The 23,460-nt window shown below is 33.8% G+C and overlaps 1 protein-coding gene across 5 annotated transcripts; it reads right to left on the reverse strand.

Moving 5' to 3' along the window:
* Positions 1–534: 534 nt before the first annotated feature.
* Positions 535–17,870, reverse strand: LOC113698636 (putative late blight resistance protein homolog R1A-3). 5 transcript variants are annotated; one of them, XM_027218516.2, is made up of 7 exons: positions 17,542–17,870; positions 14,254–14,400; positions 14,126–14,166; positions 5,912–9,864; positions 1,319–1,735; positions 923–1,070; positions 535–796 (listed from the first exon to the last, which is right to left on the reverse strand). In XM_027218516.2, the coding sequence occupies exon 4, from the start codon at positions 9,857–9,859 to the stop codon at positions 6,038–6,040; it is 3,822 nt and encodes a 1,273-aa protein (XP_027074317.2). In that variant the 5' UTR covers positions 9,860–9,864; positions 14,126–14,166; positions 14,254–14,400; positions 17,542–17,870; the 3' UTR covers positions 535–796; positions 923–1,070; positions 1,319–1,735; positions 5,912–6,037. The 5 variants fall into 5 exon arrangements, with proteins under 5 accessions (XP_027074317.2, XP_027074316.2, XP_071912700.1 ...); XM_027218515.2 differs by having other exon boundaries at positions 535–822; XM_072056599.1 differs by having other exon boundaries at positions 535–1,070.
* Between the last annotated feature and the right edge of the window lie 5,590 nt (positions 17,871–23,460).

Below are 23,460 nucleotides of genomic sequence, written 5' to 3' on the forward strand. Positions count from 1 at the left end.
TTTTCAGTGTCTTACATTGTCTTGTTCAATTTCCGAAGTCACTCCTAAAAAATTCCATTTCCTAATCCAATTTTTACGGTAGAACTTCAATGACTAATAACAAAAAGGAGGTTTTATACTACTTTTGATGCCAGAAAATTTTTATTCCGATCCATACAACATTTTAATTCAACCAAAGATAACTCTATGGCGACGTGATAGGGTATTAATTGTTAATTTTCCCCTTTATCCTTGCCAAATATTGTTTTAATTATTAATATTTACTTATATTTGGTATTGGACTCAATTTCAGGAAGTGAAACAGAAAACTACAAAAATGAGGGACTTTTTGGAGATAATTGGGATTTCAAACAACCGGGCCCACATGGTGCTACAAAGAGATTGCATTTCCTTTCCTGATTAGGAGATTGGAGTCCTACAGGCAATAGGAAACTAAAAGCAAGGAATTCGGTAGAGCCCCACTTTTGGTTTGATTCTCAATTTCAGCAGGGGACCACAGGGATAAGAAGCTTTAGTCATTGTTGGCTTTAAAAGGAGATAAACGTACGGAGAACTCTTATCAATCAATAGTTGAAAATCATTACAAGTAACAGCAGGAGAACTCCTTACGACAACTTTATCAAGCAAATTGTACATGATTACTTCTATTTCAAGCTGAATTTAAGGACGTGCATCTTGACCTACTTGATATTCGCAGAGCACTTAGTGTAGCGACGGCATTTGAGTGCATTCAGACGTCAAAAACTTGCAAGACAAGCATGGGATTTTTCAGATTGAAGTTGCAAGGCTCTTTAGGCTGAATTTGATCAGAACAGCAACAGACTTTAGGATAGAATTCGAAGAAACACAAGAAATTAGGAAAAACAACAAATCCAATGACATTCTCAAGAGGCACAAAAGTATTCTGCAATGTGACACTAACCACATTGAATCACAGGTTTGCTTGTGTATCTGTAGGTCCGGCAATAGCTTCTCTTTCCTCTTAGCTCCACTATGTCCATCTGTTGGCATGTGGTATTTGCCTCCTCTAACCGTTTTCGTGCTCAGCTGGTTGTAAGGATCACACATATCTGTAGCCATATCAAATAAAATTTCAGAAATTGGGATGATTGATAATAAACATTATGAAATATTGAAGGAAATAAGAACATCAGAATATTACAGAAACATGTTTGATAGACAACGTTGAATTCATAAATGCATGACTTATCAATCAAAAAATTGGGAAGCTCCAGAAATTGCACTGAGAAACATGAAAAGTTATACTAGCATTGAACTGATTGAACAAAGACGAATAGAACAGTGCAGTATATCTAACCTAATAAGTGGAACATAGCTCTGCTTTTGAGTCTCTGCCCACTCAAGAAGATACATTAACAGCACCCATTGCAAAATGTGATGAGAGGAAATCGAGAACAGCGATGGCAGGCTGGTAAACTACGACACTTGAATCTGGGGCGTCTCTGCTTAGAACCGGATCAGAAGAAGAAAAAGCAGAAAGGATAAACAGCTCATGCTAAGCCTCCAATGAGTGAGATAGCACTAGATGATCCGCCCACAGGGAAGTTTCAGTTCAAGAACCATCCCAGCAACTTGAGGGCTTTCCCCACTGAGGAATTTGATGCAGGCCAGCAATCCAAGAAGACTATCACTCCAAAAGTTTGTTGATTTGTTTTTATTGTCCCTTCAATCTTCTGTATATATTCTGCTCCTTTAGGTACTTCAAATTAAGGAGCTAGAAGGAAAAGGGAAAAAAAATGAGAATCAGGATTTCTTAAAAATATATAAAATAAAACAAGATTTCATCACAGGGATGCAGAGAGCCAAAATATGTTTTCACATATTGGTATGCATACTTCACCTATCACAGTAACCAGGATCAACCTCAACCAAATGACTTTCACTACTACATCTTTCCCCCTGTTAAGACTAAGTTTTTGAATCATTACTTGCTACCACAATCTGCCCTGTATCTTACCAGTTAAGGATCCTTCTCATAGATTTTTTGTATCATCAGTTACCATAGATATAGGAAAAGCAAAACTAAATAATCTTGGCAACAACTTAATTTGATCACATAAAGAACTATTTACTTCCAAAAAATCAGTCACTCCAAAACAAACTTTAGTGCACTTTATGCTGGATGCTCAAATAGTAGTCTACAATAGATTGTGGGATGAAAGCAAGCCGAAGAGACCGTAGCTAACCAGTCCTCAAGATTACTCTTTTCATTCAATCCAAAACATTCCCTTTTCATCCTCTCTGGTTTCCCACCTCTCCACAAATTTACTTCCACCCAGCTCAACAGAAATCAAATTTTTAACACTATAGCGAGACATTCAAGAGTACATATTACGCCTAGACTCTCCAATTTTGGGGGCAAAATACAAATTTGCCACAGAAAAAGAACTCAAAAAAGCACACAAAAGAACTTGTCGATTTTTCAACAGGCAAATAAGGAAACTTTCTGTCTCGCATAAATCTATGTTGTTAATATCCAGCAAACAACTTTCAAATGTTTCAACCACATTTGTGCCTCTAACACCCCCTCCCCCGGCAAATCAATCATACCCAAATTCAGAATTCATAGCGCTCAAAGGATGCGAGATAGTAAGGTAGTTAGGATTACATTGGAAATGTGTGGAGGGAATATTTTAAAAATCTTCCCCAATAAACTGATGGTCCGAACAGATTTGTTTCTTAGGCTTGTTTCTTTAGTTTGTTTCGTTAAAAGATTTTTACAGGGAGAAGCTGCGTGTTTTTAAGGAGAACAACTTCAATAATGCTTCCTAATATAGTCAGAAGAATTGCTTTTGCTGCATCATTTTACTTCGTTTGGCAAAGCAGAAACAAGAAGCTATTTCAAGGTGTTATGTCAACACCAAATCCTGTACGTGATCAAATACTTGGCAATATGAGAGGAATCATCTCTGGCTGAAGAAATGTGGCTACTACTCCTAGCAATCGACAATTTACAACAGAGCTTAGGTTACCAACCCCTAAAATTGTAGATAGTAATTCAATAGATCAGTGGTTCCTAATTTTTGATGCTGATAGACCTATACTTCCCTGTAAATCTTTTGGCTTTGTACAGGTGGCAAATCTCATTCAACTCTTTGATCAATAAAAAAATTGCGAATTCACCAAAAAAAAAAAAAAATTAGTAATGCTTGAAGGTAAGTTATTTTCCATACGTTGGGGTAAAACATTTTAGGGTCTGTTTGGTTGGAAGTAAAATGTTTTCCTTGGAAAAATATTTTCCGTGAAAGTAATTTTCCATGAAAATCATTTCCTTTTCATCATTTTTAGGTGTTTGGTTAGCTTATTGAAAATATTTTCTTGCTTCATTTTTCTGGTGTTTGTTTAACTTTTGAAATATTTTCACTTTTATCTCTATCTTTACTTTCTACACATTATAACTACATACTTCTTCCCATGCAAAATAAGAAAATTTATCTCATTGTTTAACTTTAAAAAATCTTGGAGAAATGTATATATGAATAAAAAATATCTCCTTAAACAATAAACAAATTGCTAGCAATTTAGTGTCAAATATCAATTACATGCAATGCTTATTGTGACATATATCTTGCACTCTCACAGCTAAAAGTTTCTCTAAAAAAGAATGTCTCTATTATACATAATTAATTATTAGCATAGGATGAGCAAAATGAGTTTTTTTTTATTTTGAATATACTAGGGGGGTTGGGTTGGGTGGTACGGGGGAGGGAGTGTAAGAAAGAAGTCTTAGGTTCGAGTTCTCCTGTTTATACTAAAAAAAAAAAAAAAACATACTACAAGATGTTCTCAGTAAGTTTGGAACATACTACAGGCGGGATGCATGCATTTCGGAAAACAACTTCAGTAAGTTTGGAAAGGAAGTTGTTTTCCATAAAATGAGTGAAAATATTTTACATAGGAAAATATTTTCAGTAACTTTTGTGCAACCAAACACGGGAAATTAGAAAAATATTTTTCTGGAAAACATTTTCACCTGAAACAAACGGACCCTAGTTTATAAAATTCTCTCCAAACACCAGAAACATTTTCTGAAAAAATTTTTTGCAACAAAACAAACAGACTGCTTGTTCAAAAACTTTTGATGCACTTTAGCTCTGTAATTTGGGATAATGACAAATTCAAAACAAGGTTAGTAGTAGTTTTTCTTTGATCCTTTCCCAGCCACTTTTAATTGTACAAATTTAGTAGTTCCATATGGCTACAATTTTGAATAAGCATTTTCGAAAATGTGAAATATATTCAAGGCCCATTGCAATGTTTTAGCAATCTGCAACTTAAGAGAAAAAATAAATGATTAACCTTTTGCTAGAACTGTAATCTCAGTATTCAACAGATCTAAATCTGAGAAATACCAAAAATGAACAAAATTAAACTTCAATCAAATGAGTAGACAGGTCAATGTAAACGATAGACGGGATAGAAGAAAGCAGGTAATTTGCATGGTTGATGGCTACACCCATTACAATTTCTTTGAATTAAAACAAGGATCTTCTTAAGAAAGCCAGTACATATAAGCAGAAAATTCCACAATTTTGGACTAGACATTTGTGAATCAGCAAGACAAGGATAAAAACATAGATTCACTTTGTCCTGGAGTAATTCGGACCATTGCACTAGTAATATCTGTTAATGGCCATATTAGTACTAATTTCGGTTGGCATGGGTACAGGGAGAAGGTGGAGGTAAAATGGAAGGCAAAAGAGAAACATAATTATTCATAAGCAAGGCTCAAGGTTGGGAACATTTAGGATTTGTGCAAGGAATATATATATTAAAAAAGGTAATATACTAAAAAACTCCCTGTGATTTGTCAGATGTTTAATTTAACTTCCTCTAATTTGAAAACTTACTCTACAACTCCCTGTGGTTTCATCTAAATTGAAAATTGGACCGAAGGCATCTAATTTAACGGTTATATATGAAATATCAATATTGTTCCAACATAAATGAACTCCCTGTAGTTTGCCGAATGCTCAATTTAACTCCTCTAATTTGAAAAACTACACTATAGTTCCCTTCGATTCGACTAAATTGAAAATTAAACGGAAAACATTTCATGTATAACATGGCAATATTGATATTTCACGTACAATTGTTAGATTTGATGTTTTCCGTTCAATTTTCAATTAGATAAAACTGTAGGGAGTTTTAGTGTAGGTTTCCAAATCAGAGAAAATTAAATTGAATATTCGACAAACTACAAGGGTTTTTTTTTTTTTTTTTGTATTTTATCCTAAAAAAAGAGTGCTAATTTAGCGGGATCAATCGACCTTGTTAATTTTTGTGGAGAATTATGGTGAAGTTATAGAGTCATACCATAACAAAACTCTAGAAAAACAGTGACAAGGAGGAACAGACTCACACATCTAGTGTCTGGGTCAAAAAATAAAAAAAAGAACCACAAAAGCCAAAATCCTTATGTTTACCAAGCTCGGAGTAGTTAATACACACATATTCTATACAAAAAGGTTGCAATAGCATACCGCATTCTTGGCATTACAAAATAAATAGAAAACAAAAGGAAAAAGAAAATGTCAGGTCAATCCTCTATTTGATTTCAAAAAAAGAAAATGAGTTCTCTCACTGGAATACATAACAGGAGTAAAGAAGTGTACCTCGAATATATATATAAATATATATATATATATATATATATATATATGCTTGTGCTCAGCTGGTTATAAGGATCACTCAAATCTGTAGCCATGTTGAAGAAAAATTTTAGAAATTCATTGACCAAAAACGTTATGAAATATTGAAGGAAATAAGAACAGTGCAATAGTTTCAAAACATGTTTGGGAAGCTCTAGAAACAGGATTGACAAACATGAAAAGTTATAGAATTGAACTGATTGAACATATACAAGTAGAAAAGCGATAGTATATCTAACCTGACAAGTGGAACCCGCCCTGCTTTGTGTGTCTCTGCCCACTCAAGGAAGGCAGATTAACAGCACCCGCTGCGAAAAATGTGTGAGTTGGCACTAAGAAGAAGACGTGGACCATCACCAATGTTTTCATTCAACAATAACCATCTTCAGATCCTTGTTTCCCATATCCATCTGCTCTTGCTGAATTTGCTTCACAGAATTTACGGCAGACTCATGACACCATTTCACCTTAATCATGTCAAGAGTAAGGGTTTCCCCTAAACAAGAGGGGACCTCTTCCAGGCTAAAACAATTCTCCAAAACCAATTTCTCAAGACAGCAAAAATTATCACAAGATGCAGTCCACCAGCGAATGTCCAAGCCAAACAATTTCAAGTATCGGAGGTTTTGGAACTCCCCTTCTTGCATTTCCCATTTTTCCCCCACAAAGGAAACAGGGCATAATTTAAGCACTTCAAGGTTGGGCAGCTTTCCAATTGCTGAAATTTTACTCCATGGTTGACGATTCTGTAAAAGAGTCAACTTTCTCAAATTAAATGGGAATTCAAACTCATATCCGGCAAATCGACCCATCTTAAGTGATTCTAAACGACTCAAGTAGTTCAGCATGAGAATCCCATCGTGATCTCCAGCAGACGCGTGGTATCTAGAATTCCAATTGTCATGCCCATTCACGCATTTTAGCCTGCGGATGCTCGGTAACTTTGAGAGTATCTTTTGCAAGCTTTGCCTTTCAGAAGAGGGATCGATTGCAAGGGATAAAGTTTCTAAGTGTTCTAAATCTGGGGAGCCTTCAAGATCGTTGATGGGAAATTTGAAACCACTATCATTTGGGAAAACGACAAGATGCTTTAATGTTTGAATGTTCCAGATAGTGTTCGGTAACAGAAAATTAATAAAAGGTCCTCCTACAGCCAAAGTTTCTAACCTTGAGAGGTTGGCTATTGCAGATGGGATTTCCCCGGAGCCCAATATTCTAATACTCAAGTATCTCAAGTGAACAAGGAATAATACTTCCCTTAGAAAATATGGACCAACTGTCGTCCCCAAATCCAACACTCTAAGAAGTCCGGATAACAGAAATTTGAGTGAGCTTCTGTCCAGCTGCTGCCTATAATCACAATCAAAGAAGAGCAAACAACGCAAATTGGGAAAAAATAGCCTTGACTTTATAGGTTCCTCACTAGTGGTAGGGAAAATGGATAGCCGGTGGGCGTTATACGGTCCAGTAAAAGTAAGAAGGTCATCCCCATGTAAAATCCGTAGAAAATTTTCTTCTTTTGCTTTCGTCACACAAAACTGATGTACCAAATCATGAATTTGGCAAACTTTGATCCCACCTAAAGATCTTCGATGTGCAGGCATAACTAAACTTCTCCCAATCAGATCCATCAAATAGTTGTCCGCCACATCCTCTAAACTCTTTCCTTCAATCTTTTGCACCAATCCTTCAGAGATCCAAAGCCGTAACAACTTTCGGACAGGAATGTCTTGGTCTTCCTGAAATGCACCCAAGTAAAGAAGGCATGGTTTCAAATAATCAGGCAAATAATTATAACTATACTCCAATGTCTTCATGCAGTGTTCATTTTCCACTAAAACGGTGGAAGTTAGACGTCTTGTGACTTGTTCCCAGCAATCTTGCTGAGTAGTAGCAAGAATTCCAGCAACAAGGACAACTGCAAGAGGTAGGCCCTTACAGCATTTTGCTACATTCAGTACACCTTCACTTAATGTTGGAGGACAATCTTCTTTGGCAAATAGCTTCTTCTGCAGCAATTCCAAACTCTCTTTATCAGTAAGTGGGCGAAGATGGAGAGGCTTGCTATCAGGTTTAATTTCCAAAGACAAGTTATGAAATCTGCTGGTTAAGAGTACCCTGCTTCCAATGCGATCATCTGGCAATGAGTGTTTCAACAAATTCCAGCCCTCAATGTCCCAAACATCATCCAAAACGATGACATACCTCTTCCCTTTCAATTGCTGGTACAGCTTTGCAGCCAAATCATCTTCATTCATCTTATGATATTGGTCACAACTCCTAGAATCAATTACACACAAAATCTGCAGTAACAAATTGTGCTTGCTATATACTTGAGAAACAGTACACCAAGCACAAATATGGAAGTGAAACTTTATTGAAGGATCACTGTAGATATTCTTGGCTAAAGTTGTCTTACCAAGCCCAGCCATACCCACAATAGCAACAACATCGAACTGGTTTGATCCTCTTGTAAGTCTATCAATTATGCTTTCCACCTCATCGTTGAGACCTACTAGAGCTTCATTAAATATTGGAGCAACAATTTGTGATGGCATGCGAATTGTAGTCTTCGTAACTCTCCGGGTTTCACTACCATATTTTATGCTATCATAGAGCTCTTCAGCCTCAATCTTCAAAAGCTCAATATCTCTAGCAAGAGCATCTAGACAATGTTCATATTTATCACCAAGCAGTGCAGAGTCAATTTCTATTTCCACACAGTATGCAACCTTCATGACACGACTCCAAAGAGTTTGGAGTTTTCCATTTTGGCAGCACTGCTCCCCAATATTTCCTAGGAAAGCTCTTAAGAATACAAGATCTTCTAGGATTGTGCATATTTGATTGTTTGGAAAAGCAATTGAATCAGCTGTAGAACCTGCTAGTTCCTTGAGAATTTTTAGAAGAAAATCAAGAGAACCAAGCTCATTAGTCTTAGGGAAACTAAGTGATGATGATGATAGTGGATAAATGTGTCCAACTTCTGCAATGACCAACTTGAGCACTACAAGCAAATGAGAAAGCGCTAGATCTGTTTCCTTGCACAAGCATTCTTTCATTTCATTCACAGAAAGGGAGAAAATCACAATTCCTGCATCAGAGACCACAACTCCAATGAGATCCTTTATCTCCTCATTTAGCTCATCAAACTTCTTCTGCTGCCGGCTAAGAAGGATGATCAGGAATCTTACTCCCTCGTGGAGTTTTAGCATTTGTTCCTTCACTGGAACTAGGAAACTGGTATAAGATTCTAATATCTCCATAAGACTATGCAGGAGATAATCAATAAAGTCAGCCACCAGATGTTTATTCTCCTTCATAGCAAAAGTGCAGGATGACCTTGATAACTTGGAAGCTGTCAAAACATGCTTATAAGTTTCTTGGACTTGGGGATCAACGGGAACAATCATCTGCCGTATTGCTTGAGAAATTTCAGTGTTTATCTCATTGCACACTTGTTCATTATGTCTTTGAAACCATAATCTACAGATCAAGCTTGCAGCATTGACAGCCACAACTTCAACGTGAACCAACAGATCTTTTAATTGCACCCCCTCAACACCTTGTAGTGTCGCAAAGCCTATGAAACTCTTCAAGTGCATTAGCTTCTTTTGAAGGGTTTGCATTACAATTTTCAGACCTACATCAACATTGCAATTTTTGCTGCAAAGATGCGTCAGATTCTCTGAAATGGAATCAATGAAATCCATAACAAGTTGTAAATCTCCCAGCGAGTGGTAGAGCAACAAACTGATGATGTTGAATTCCTTGATATCTGAATCAAAAAACAACCACATATTTTCCTCGAATCTGGCAAGCTCAGGTCTGATGTCACTATGATTTGATGCACTAGACTGAATATATCTAAAAAAGGCAGAGTCAAGTCCATGTGTTATCCCCCTAACCAGATCTTGAATCCTAAACGAAATACTGCTAAGTCTCAAATTGTCAGATTTAGCATCACCATTTTCCTCCTTACCGTATTCCAAACACGTAAATTGATTGCTCCTCCACCTCCTACACTTTCTAATATACAGATCAAAGGGTTTCAATATGCGTATCCCCATCTTCAGTTTCCAAATATAATCATCAAGCTCAGAGTCGAGCGTCTTGTCAATCCAGTCTAGATGATCTAAAGCAAAATCGAAGCAACTAGTGCTACAGCCTGAGGAGATGTTCATCATGGTACCTGCTTTTTACTTTGATATCAGATTTCTGTCCGTTTAGCTATTGATATTCAAGATCTACAACTTTCTTATGATCTAACAACAATAGTCACACATTGGTGTCAAGGGTCAAGACTCTATTTTTTTCTCTGTGTGTGTGTGTGTGTGTGTGTGTGGCAGGGGTGGTGGGGCGTGGTGGTGAAGAATATTACGAGACTTTTCCTTCTGATACTTTATCAATGAAAGATCGTACCAACAGGCATATGCTGTTGGTGACTCCCCAGTCCATAGTACCAATGAGCTTTCGTCATGTGCATACTATATGAGTAGGCTTACACTCGTTTTTTGTTTTCTTTTCTCTGTTTTTTGGTGGAAAAACAGAGGAAATTTGAACGAGCAATTCAAAGAGTATAATGTATTTTAAGATGGGCATATTGACATTAGCAATCATATTATTGCCAATATGTTATTTTGAAAGGAAAAGAAAGAGAGAGAAAATCAATCTACAGCACTACAATATTCAATCAATGTGCAGGACAAAAAATGAATAAAACCAGATTAAACATCAATGAGATTAGCTGGCTTGGGGTTCAAAGTAAATAGTAGAATAAGTCGGAAGCAAATGGGCACCAGAGATCAAAATCCAATCAACCTGATTTTCATTTAAGTCTTTTCAAATAAAGATCCTGAGCTGATTTGCAAAACTAAAAAGGGACATTTTGCATGATCCATGGCTGCCATTACACAATTTTCTTCAATTAAAATCAGTGATTTTTTTAACAAACAATATAGATGAACAGAAAGTTCCATGAATTGGAATACATCTATCCAGCTATATCTATACTATATAAGGGCAAGTTTGCAATACTGAATTAGTGCGTTAGATTTAGGGGTGCGCACGGGTCAGGTACCCGCCTCTAACATGATTTGGTTGATCCGACTCTAATATATTGGATCAGCCATTTTACGACTTTAACCTGCTTCTAATGTTTTCGAGTACCCGAAAAAAAGGGCCGGGTCATAGGGTACCCGCCCCTAAAAAAAAACTATTTTTCAATAAAAAAAATTATTTTCCACTTAATATCAACATGTTTTTCAATTAAAAAAAAACATGCTTTTCCAATTAATATTGGTAGAGATATTGTAATTAAAGTCCATCACCATTCTCACACATCTCATCCAACAATCAAATCGATCTCATAAATTTAGTACATATTAGAATTATAATATCTAATGGACAAAACGAAGCTTCATAATAATTTTGAGTACATCACCATTTTCACACATTTCATCCTTCTACAACACAACAAACACAAGGATAATAAGTATTTGACAACTTTCCCAACTTCCTTAAAGATGTTATGGTACAAGACTGCATCCCAAATAAGTCGATTGTGAAGACAAGTTCGGAAAAAAATTGAATAGAACTAATTATTTTTGAAAAAAATATAACCTTAAAAAATCTTCCCCAACTTCTTTACATCTTTGGAATAGACCTTATGGTATTAAAGGTGATGAAAAAGAAAAATAAATTTCTTACACTAAATAAAAGAGACATAATTGCAATAAAACTTCCTAGAGAAAAAGGAGAGAGAGAGAGAGAGAAGAGCTTGAGGTATGAGCATAAGAGAATTTGTCACATTGACTATTTTCTACAACATTAATTGGTGAAGATCAATTGAGCAACTACAAGGTGCTATAACTTTTTTTTTTTTTGTATGTATCCATCTGGTTGGCTAGCTATGTAATTATATATGATAGTGCAGTTTGGCTAATTGATACCTAGTGGGCTCTCGTTAAAAGGGGCCTCACGTTCTTGTTTTTTTAAAACATGTAATTAATTTGGAAAAGTGTCTAAATATAGGAGTATAAGAATTATAATTGTGTGTACTCACACGCTAAGGGCTCATTTGAGATTGCGGTACTTTTAGTTAAAATGCACTTTTGGGTATTAAAAGTACTTTGGAACATTTAATGAATATCATCTCATAAAATTAGAAGTGAAGTTTTTGGTATTAAAAGCACTTATAGAACACTTTTTTGAAAAAGTTCAAATTTGATACTTTTATATTAACTTTTATATTTTAAAAAATAAAAGATTAAATTTAATCATGTTATCCTATATTATGATCTAAAGAAAGAGATAAATGCATTTAAAAAAATTTCAAATTACATATTATTCAATACAATAAGTACTTATTGAATTATATATTCAAACAATATACTCAAAACCACTTAAATACTTAATAAGAAAGCGCTTTTATTAAAAGGCTTATTAGGTGAAGTACTTTTTGATAAGTTATTGCAACCCTAAAAGGGTAATTTAGATGTGTTAATGGGTATCCATCACAATTAAAAAATTCACAGAACACACACACACACATACATACACCAAATGTCAAATTTCTACGTTTTTCTTATGATATGGACCTTTCTTATGATCCCACAACAGCAATATGTTGCTATTAAGACTCTCTCTCTCTCTCTCCCTCTCTCTTTTATTTATTTATTTATTTATTTTCTGGCAATACTCTGTTTTCTTTGTTTTTTTTTTTTTTTTGCATGTGTGGTAAGGAAAGATAATGGGGCATGCCCGTGTTAATATCACACTGCTTTTCCTTTTTCCACTTGAAACTTTATCAGGGAAGATGCTGCTGGTGACCCATACGATACAAATGAGCCTCTGCCATTATATTTGGTGGACCTATAAATCAAAAGTGGATAGAAGACTACGTTTGAACTTGCAGATTGCTACATTGTAGTTTGCTCTTAAATTTTCCTTTGCATACTTATGTAATTACAGGTTACTCTAACGTAGAACAAGCATGCTATACTAGGGGTCTAAATGAGTCTAATTAAATCGAACATCCTAGTATCGAACCAAACTCGAATGAGTTTTCATTGAGTGTAACTCGAGTCGAGCTCGAGTAATTTGAGTATTTTATCTATAAAGCTTAATTTTATACTAATCGAGCCAAGTTTGACCTATAATGTTTATCAACTATAAAATGCTGTTCAAATTTAATGTGATTAATTAGGAAACCAAACTCGAACAAGCTCTTATCGAATTGAACTCAATTCGAGTACTAAATAGTTTAATTTGTTTTTTAACCCTGTTATGCTATGCAATATCAGTAGGCACATATTTGTTTTTCTCATAATGGATCTCAGAAGCACAATTATACGTTGCAGCGATTTTGTGAAAATTTGTTGACTGACTATTTGAGTACATGTTGCATATTGTGTAAATCAATCCCAGAAATTTTAGTGAAGAAATGAGTAAAAAAATAGAGATGCATTCAGCTGAGGGTAGAGTGGTGGTAATATTGCAAGACTTTACCTTCATCCTTTTAAAACTTTATCGAGGGAAGATAGCACCAATGATGAACAAATTAGAGATGCATTCAGCTGAGGGCCTCATGGCTTTGTAATTTGCCACATCCATTTTTTTTAAGTAGTGATTTTTTTTTTCTTCCCAGATGGCCAAATTGCCATTAGCAATAGATTATAAAATGTGAAGGGGAAAAAAAAAAGATGATTGCAGTTTCAATCAAATATGAATATGGGCAGCACCAAAAACGAACAAAATGAGAAATAGCAATTAGATTAGCAGTCAAAATAAACAGTAGAAAAATCAGAAAAAAATTATTCATGGCTATTGTTTAAGAATGTATAACTAAACTCATTTATGGATTTTGGCGACAGTTGTTTCATAATTGCTAATGTATGTAAGTGCTAACGTTTTAATGCTACTGTTGTTTTTTTTTTTTTGGTTTTTTTAAATTTATTAATTTAGCAACTTCTCCAAATTCTAAAGGTTGTATAACAAGACTAACAAATTTACTTCCTTTTTCGTGTGAGATAATTTGATCCAGTAGACCATCTAAATCAATTTTTTTTTTCTACATCCACCAAGAAATGACAACAACATACTTGTAAGATAGATCTTGTGGAGGTGAAGAAACATATTAAGTTCATAGTTACTCATCATATCATATCACATGAAATATGCTCACATAATTGCTTCACTAGTTTTAGCAATACATGTATTCATACTGAAGATTGATTTATCTAATCCTAAGTCAAATAAAAAAGCTGGAATTTCCTCCTATTTCATCCTTAATTTCCTTGGGTTTCTTTCTGTACAATGAGGTTGAGAGAAAAATCGCATAAGTGAAGCGATCATATGCAAGTATGCAATGTCAAGAACTCATGGAAGCCATATATATTTCAACCAAAACTAATGTATGAAAAAAAAAAAGAAAAAAGAAATTCAGCACTTACTTTGGATTTGGAGAGAATGAATACTCTGGCAACAGGTGAATCTGCAGAAATTCCATTTATGTGGTGAAGCTACGTTAAAAAAAAAAAACTTTATATATAAGGGAAAAAATACAAAAGCCAGCACTCACTTGTGAGAAAATGAAACCTCTGGCAATAGTTGGTGATCTTGTGAGCATGCGAAAGTTCCTATCTTGTCATTGATGAAAAGAAGAGTAGAGTAAAACTGCTCATAAGTTTCGTGGCCGTGTAGTAGTACAATTATTGAACGTGTGGACCTATAGATTAGAATAGTATAAGAAAGCGGACTGAAATTACAGCTTGACCACATAGAGTAATGAATAGGATAAAATTTATTTTAAACCATTAAGCACTAAACATACTCCCATTAAAATCCATTAAGAATGAGAATATAGAGAAATAAATAGTCATTTTAAAAAGGACATTAGTGTATATGCATATAATAATAATATATATAGTTTACTTATTATATTTCATGCATTTAAGTTTACTGATATTTTGTTAAAATATATCTACTCACAAAAAAAATAGAAATTTAATTAGGAACATTTTGCTTTGAGTTGCAATTAGACATAATGTTGTCTTAGAAAAAAATGCAAATCAAGATTTTAAAATTGCACTAGTAAACTGTCAATTTTCTATATATATAAATTCACCACCTGAACTAAAGATCCTGGCTCCACCATTGGTACTACAAATTAATTTTTCTCTCTCTCCTTTTTTTTTTTTTTTTCCAAATAATAGATTAGTAATCATATGATTGCTTGTATATTGCTAATGGCAATTTGCCAAATCTGAAAAAATTAAAAATAGTAACAGGGAAACTGGTAGCCATGGATCATGGAAAACCTTTTTTGGTTTTACCAAATTAGCTTAGGATGCGAAAGCTCTAAGCTGAGACGATAATCCCAAGGAGAAAAAGAGCAACTTCACTATGTTATCATAGTATGAAACTCGGAAAAATAATATTCAATCACAAAAAATGAACAAAACTAGATTAAACATCAATCAGAATTCAAAATAAATGATTGACAAGACAAAACCAGAGATAAAAATGCAATCAACCTAGTCTAAATCCATGATTTCCAAATAAAAATTATGAGCTGATTTACTAATCCAAAAAAGAGATACTTTCCATGATTCGTGGCCGTCATCACACAATTTCCTTCAATTAAAAGTAGGGATTTTCTTAACATATGCTATAGATTAACAGAAAGTTCTAGAATTGGGAATATGGGTGTAAAATGAGAAAGAGACAGATAAAAAAACTCACATTGACTAAAAAATAATGTATATTATAGATACATTTTCCAAAATTTAGATTTTGGGCCAAATGTGTATTCTAGTGGTAAAAACAAATAACAAGATGGCTTTATTACAAGAAAAAAGGGACTTAGAGGTTAAAGTGAGAATTAGGATATACATTAGAAGATTAGTTGTAAATTTCCCTAAAAAGATCATGTAGGTATTTTTCAAAATTTCTTGCTTTAATTGCCAAGAAATAGTACAATAAAATGAGTCCTTAATGAATAACTAAAATTTGATCAAGTTACTAAATTGATAGTGAATCTATAACTATTTGGTTCAATACGCCTACAATAATTTGTATCTTTAATTAATACTAATATATGAGAACATGCGTTGCACATTGGCACGGTGTTTTTTGCTATGATATTGCAAAATTAGTAAATACAAAATTGAGAAGTAATGAAATGTTGTATAGTAATAATGTAATGCATACAAAATTGAGAAGTAATGAAATATAACGTCTCCCAAATTCTCTCAACCATCCTTCCTTTGTAGGATATCTGGGATTCAAGCCAAAGCCTCCCTTCCTCATCCTCTATTTCTAGTTTATGTCTAATAAACTCTCTTATAGGGTATTCTAGTGAAAATTTTGTCTCTCCTAACATTTTACTAGTAAGAGTTTCTTCTCTTCTAAACTATCCTAATGGCAGTTTTGTTTAGTTTTTGTTGCTCAGTGAATTTTTTTATATCTATGTGCTAGATCTAAAATTTCTTGTGTCTTTTGGTCAAATCTCAACATTAGATTTGAAATTTTTTGAATCTTCTCGTTAGATCTCAACATCAATGTTAAATTTCAACTAGTTGAATAGCAGATTTGAGGAAATAGTCATGCATAGATATCTACAGAGCAGCTTATGCAATTAGTCAGATCCGATGATTTTTTATTCACAGTGTAAGTTTTATCCTTTGTAACTCTATTAATTCTAATAATTTTTTAGTTCAAATATATTTGTGACGTGTTTTATATATTTTCTGTTATTAGCACACATTACTTTGTCAGCCAAATTGTGTTGAACGATTTCAAGTTAGTTTATTAATAATATTCTCTTCTATTTTATCAAAAAAAAATGTAATATAGCAAATGAACTAATCCTTTTGAGGTTCTTGGAGATGAAATTAAAGCATTCGGCAAAAGAAAAGCCAAATTGACATTAGCGCACATTACTTTGTCAACCAAACTGTGTTGAACGATTTCGAGTTAGTTTATTAATAATATTGTCTTCTGTTTTATATATAAAAAAATACTGTAATATAAAAATGAACTAATCCTTTTTAGGTTCTTGGAGATGAAATTTAAAAGCTTTCAGGAAAAGAAAAGCCAAATTGACATTACCCGCATTTACTAAAAGAATCTAATATTGTGATCGTTTGGCCAAGGAATTGATCTATCTCTCCAATTACACAAAGTGATGCGGTTCTCGGAGTCTCATACTGGCAAGGCATAATTACGAAATCGAGCTTCTACGTGTTGGCCTCTAGGAAGAGCTCAATTTGGTAATTACCTAAGGTTGACTTTCTAGAACTGAACTAGAGCTTAAAGAATTTGATTTGGAGCAATACATTGGTTTTTTTGGAGAACTTCTACGCGTCATTACAGCAACAAAATTTCATTGAAATAATTTCCCTTTTAAGAAGAGTTGAAACTGGAAATTGCTAAGGTTGACTCTCTAATTAACCCAGAGCTCACCAAAAAAAAGAAAAGAAAAAATAAAGCCCGACCCAATAGAAAGAGTTCCCAGCAGATTAGTCTTTGTGGAGCAACAAATGTTTTTAGTTAAAAAAAAAAGGGTCGAAAGGGATTCCAAAGAAAAATAAATAACCATCTATCCAGCAATTAGTAACAGATGTTTTCATTTTTTCCTATTTTTCCTTTTCTCATTGTCAAAAACTAAATATATTTCAAAAACTAAGAAATTGACAAATAAATAAAAAGCCAATCATGTTTCCCTTGTTTTCCTCCTCTTTCGTTCCCTTGTTTATATTTTTCCTTCCAACTTACAGAACGTATAAACAGCTGAGGAAATGGAACAATTAATCAACTTATTCTTTTTTTTTTTTTCGCTTTCAATTTCCTTGAATTTAAAAATTACCTGTTGTTGATGAGCACCGTACTCAGCTCTATTTGAAGAAATCGATTGCAGAAGCTCCGGCGAGCGGCACCAGCTTCGCCACCTCCTAACAACCGCCTCTTACTCCACTTCAGTAGTAAAAACTTAAAACTCAGCTAATTCATCAGAAAAATGCAAATTTTTTCCTGGGATTTCTTTGAAAAGTATACTGTGATACAATCAGATTTGTGAGAGTCAATGAGCATCCGAAACGAGAAGGTTCACAGCAGCAGGCCTTCACTTTCTTCAGTTTCTTGTCCACAATAATGCTGGCTTTGGCTTTTCCCAAATAAACAAAGGTATTATGACAAAGATGCTCTCCACATTTCACACCAGGTTGTGGTGCTTTCTCAACAAACATTTGTCGCATCCACCAAGGCAGAAACACGTGTCGTTTTGTGGTCGCTTTGAGGTTTTCAAATCTTTAAGTTTCTTGCATCATTGTTAATTAGTGCTAATTGGGTGGGACCTATCATAATTTTAGAGCCAATTAATCTATTGAGGGTCCGAATAGTTACGGGCGAAAAGATCCGCGCCGAAGGGCAGGCTCCTTTGTGGAGGTTGATTATCCCACATCGGGGTTGGGGTTGGGTTTGGGTTAGGTTATAAGTCCTTGGGACACCCTCAAGAGTTGCCGGCTTTTGAGGACTGTTCTGGAATTAGATTTATGATTTGACAAAAAAAAAAAAAAAAAATCTATTGAGTGATCGTGGACCTCAATGTTGCTTGTATCGCTTATTATAGCTATTGATTGATCGTCGACCTCAATATCGCTTGTATTGCTTAGTCTATGTTAAATACTCGTGAAAGTATCGAGGTAAAGAGAAATGATATTGAAAGATTTAAAAATTTTAGTGGCATCACAACATTTGTAACATTCCTATCTTCTTTTTTCCAATTGTGCATCATATTGCTTGTAGTTTGGACCGTTGAATTTTTTTTACTTTAATAACCATTTTTTGCTTGTTCAATTTTGCTAGATTAATAGCAATTAACTCATGCTTATGTGGAGTAGTAATCCTTTTGGTTCTTTTCTTTTTGTCTTTTTTTTGGTTAGATAATTTAAGGGTTAATTTTTTCATTTCGATGAATGTTAAACTTAATCACGATACTTTACATTGAAAAACAGGGGACAATTTTATTGCTGTAGGAGATTATGATGTTAAATATGCTAACAAGGGTGAAATGTAATTTATTCTATGCATATTCCTAATCAATACAAAAGGGCAAAGAAAAAGAAAAAAAAAAAAAGCTGAACAACAACAAATTAAGGAGCTGTTTGATTCGAATTCTATAATCACTATTACTATGGGTATAAGAAACTGGGTAATAGTAATGGGTTCTGATGAAAACCCAACGAGTATTTGATAACTTTATAGCAATGAGTTTTAAGAATTACAAAAGTTTCTTTTTTTATATTATTTTTTTAAATTTTTTTGTATTGTTTTGTGTCATTTTATTCGTCTTTCTCCTTCACAAGACACCACTACTGCCCACAGTATTGTTAGATCAGGACCGGACCGGTCGCCAGTCTTTTTTCCGAACTAGTTGGTAGCACAAAACTGTTTTGGACCACAACAGCTGCCTGTGCCGAACTCAGCCGCCGAAGTTGTATGTCATCGTCTTTTTTCATATCAATTTATACAGGCCTGTTAACGGTCCGCGTTTAGACCTAGACTTGGACTGGATTCGTGAATTTTTTGCGGGTACGGGTAGAGTTTTAATTCCGTTACCCGAATCCGGATTCGAATCCGTTTTGTCAAACCAAAAAAACGGGTCGGATACGGAAATATAGTATTCCGACCCGTATTAGATCCGAATCCGGATATAAATGGATTAATAATTTAAAAAATATATATATTTATTAATATAATTAGATTACGGTGATGTGTTTGAGTAAAGTCAATTTGATTTCTTTTCTTATTTAGTTTTTTTTTTTGTATTAGTTAGAAATTAGTTTACAAATATATTTTTTTTCTAATTTTTATTAGAAATTGTAAGTTTTTGATAATTTTTTTGGGTAAACTCGACCCGGATCCGAGATAATTTTCGATGTGGTGCTAATTTTTTTTTTCTCGACAACTTTGATAGGAAATTGAGGAAATATATGAGAAGCACATGCTGGTTCAATTAGAATATATAGCACAAGGACAGCCAATTTTCTCACCTTCATATGGGATAACTCTAAAAGATATTTTAACAGTAACCTGGACGATGTGAACCAAGGTTTCTTCATAGAACCAATCCTTTAAGCACGTCGAAATATCTTCAGGTGCCATTCTTTGGAAAGAAGAGTAGATTTGCAGACTTCATAAATGGTAACAGTTTGCTGATCACCTGTAGTGCTTCAAGGACAGTGAATCTGCACGTGATCAAGATTCTTGTTTCTGTTTGTTGAGATTTTTACTGCGCTTGTAATTAATCTCTCTAGAGGGTGGAACAGTATTTTCGTTTACTTGTAATTTTCATCACCTTGCAACACTTAATCACTTGAACTGGAAAAATAAAGGACTAAACGGCAAACTAAAATGTTTAAGAAAAAATAACTTTCGTTAGACTTCAAGAAGATATTCCAAAGTTGAAGAATGAAAATTTTGTACTTTTTTCTAACCCTCCAACCTTCAATTGCCAATTTGACAAATCCAAGATTCGAACCTTGAATTGGGCAAAGAAGAGAAAACATTTCCTAAAGTGTTCAATTTTCTTTTTTTTTTTTTTTTATATATCGAGCTACTCAAAGGAAAAGTCTAAAGTGACAAAAGGTTGCCACAAAACAGCTGATATGATGCCATGTATAGGTTTTAACTTGCTATTACAAGTTTCACAAGAGATAAAATTATGGTAGTAAATTTGGTACAGTCAATAGTAAGTTTTTGTATAAAGGAAGTTCCATATAGTTTATGTAACTTACTCTGTAAATAACAAATTAGTGGATTTTTTTTGCAAAAATTATCACGTTTTTCTTCAAAACTCACAATTTTTTATGTAGAACTTACTACATTTCCAAGAAAAATTTATGACTTCATTAACAAATCTTACCACTATTTACTGTATCATTAACAAATCTTACTAACTATAAAGTTTTATACAAAAATAACAGTAAATTGAACCATACGTGCCCACCATTCTTCAAAAATAACATATGGATGATAGCATTAAACCCCTTTACCTTTTGTGGGGATTTTCAGTTTGCCTATTAATGTTTTTAACCACCTTGCCCCATGCATTAGTCAAAATTCAGTTTGACTCTCATTACTGACAATCACAAAACATCAGTATGCAGTTTACCTCCATGAACTATGATCCTATATGCATTTTGCCCGCTATCAAATTTTATAGGCATTTTATCTACAATTTGTATTATATATAATCTATCCCTCCCATTTTCTCTTTTATTTATTTGTCTCTGTATTACTTTTTCCTTCATTTCCTCTTGATACTTCTAAGTTAGGGTAAAATATACTTTACCCTCTTGTGGTTTAGCATATTTTTGTATGCCTCCCCTACAGTTTCAAAAATTATATATAACCCCGTCATGATTTGCATTAAAATGTCAAAATGACAGAATTTGCATCCTATAATAGAGTCAATTAAAATGCCAAAAGTGCCCTCATATAATGGTGGAAATTATTTATTAAGTATAGGGGGGTTATGTATATATTTTAAAAATCATAACGGAGTTATATGGTAAAGCACCAAATTATAAGGGAGTTATATAGTAAAACACAAAAGTATAAGGAGTTAAAAGTGTCATGCATATTATATTTATATATTTTGGTCACTTTAGTCATTTTAATTTTTAGACAAGGATAATCTCGATATTTCAGTGGGTTCCGTTACAGAAAATCATTTCTGTCACTTTGATATTTTAGTTCAAACTATGAGAGAATTATATATAGTTTTTAAAATCACAAAGGGGTTATGTGAAAAATTGCTAACCATTGGGGAGGGTAAAGTGTATTTTCCCTCTAAGCTATTGTAACCATTATTAACAATTGATTAATCAAGAACTCTAAGGTTTATATATGTTTCTATATATCTTTTAATTTCTAACCATGTATGTTTCGTAATACAAGCGAAAAATTAACTTCAACCTACACAAAAATTACCATTTGCAGTCCGCAAATAATTATTGATGATGAAAATTAAACAAAAGGCCTTTCACAGAACAAAAGAACGAGGCAGCAAAAATTAAGAAAACTAAGCTTCATAGTATAATACAATATATGTTACTTGTATTACAAGGCATATTTAATCAACAAATTCTTGTATATCACAAACTTTATTAATCACAAGCACCTGATCATGGTTTCCGGTGTTCAAACTAAATGTGTAATTTGACTTGCATCGTTCTCATGAATCATCTTTTAGTTGAAGAAGAAATTCATGTTCCACTATTAATTGAATCTCATATTCTGCCCTTGTATTTTTTTGTGTTAAAACACTTTAAAATGTAGATCAATTTCATATTTATATGTACAGTGGTAGATCGATTATTTTAAATTTCTAAAAATTAATAGGATAGTTTCTATGCTGAAAGACAACGTGGTTATGCCTACTTGTTGCATAATTTTTGCCTATGGTGTTTTGGGAGGCAGGGAAGAGGAAGGTAGGGTATTCCCACAAGCAGTAATAATTAAGCCAAATATCGTACTTTTAACTATACTGAAATATCCAAATATTTCTTTAGAAAAAGAGGGAAGAGGTATAAACTTTTCGAAAAGTCCCCTAGCAAATTTCATGACAATTATAGAATGCATCCTTTTGAGAAAATTTTGGTAACCAATTGAATTAATTTAGGCTTTTTTTTCTTTTTGGCTTGAATTAACATAGCCTTTCTATTTCCCCATTAATTTGACGAAGGACTTGTAACTGGTTCTTGCTTAACAAGCACAGAGCAGATAGCTTCAACATCATCTTCAAAATGATGCCTAAAGAAAATTAGTGTCCAGCACTCCAACTAATTCCTTGATAGTTGAAAATAACGACAATGATTATCTGAAGGAAGTTGCATTTGCATTTGATAATGTAAATTGTCGTTATCAATTGATTGAATTAACATAGCCTTTTTATCCAAAAAATTCTTTTGCATTTGCATTTGACAACGACAATGTACGAAGTTTGAACTTTTATTGGGGGGGGGGGGGTTCGGGTGGTGGTGTTTAGACAGAGTTGATTTTGAAGTCAAAGTGTTTTAATTTTTTTAATTAAAATCTTTTTAACAAAAGCTAATGAGTTTTAGTCCAATCTACCTATTTCTGTAAAACGAATTTATCTGCTAATGAGCTTCTTTAACTTCTCTTTTTATTGTTACCAGCTGCTATAGCTCTGAATTTTGAGTTCCATTAACAATACACAGGTTTTTTTTTTTTTTTTTTTTTTTTTGACAAGGAACCCTGCAGCCACTATCTGAAAATACGCTTCGGATAAACCCTATTACGTGCAATAGTCTACCAACCACATGGAGGGGTAACACACTTTGGACAAGTCCTATGTGATTGGCGGATGTCCCAAGAGAGGATGAAAATCGGGTTAGTAGGGAGGCATGACACCAACACTATCATCTCGGCCAACTCGTGTGACATCTACTGAATGCATCTTTTTGAGAGATTTTTGATAATCTATTCCATCAATTTAGGCCTTTTATCTTTTCTTGATATAGCCTTTTATCTTTTCTTCAATATGATGTTGAAAGAAAAATAATGTCCAGCTTACTTGATGGTTGAAAATATCAAAAAGGGTTAGGTGATGGAAATTGGATTGCATCTGAAAATGAGCCTGTAAACTTTTGTGTTTTGTCTCTTTAATTTTACAGCAGAGAAGGCCATGTGACGCTGCCTTCTTCTCTATTTGCTTTTACAGCAGAGAAGACCAATTGACGCTGCTTCCTGGGATCGTTTA

The sequence above is a fragment of the Coffea arabica genome, chromosome 7c (genome assembly GCF_036785885.1).
Source record: "Coffea arabica cultivar ET-39 chromosome 7c, Coffea Arabica ET-39 HiFi, whole genome shotgun sequence".
NCBI classification, from domain to species: Eukaryota; Viridiplantae; Streptophyta; class Magnoliopsida; order Gentianales; family Rubiaceae; genus Coffea; species Coffea arabica.

Excerpts from the sequence above, each read along its gene's own strand:
- LOC113698636 (XM_027218516.2), bottom strand. The coding sequence starts at position 9,859 with ATGATGAACATCTCCTCAGGCTGTAGCACTAGTTGCTTCGATTTTGCT.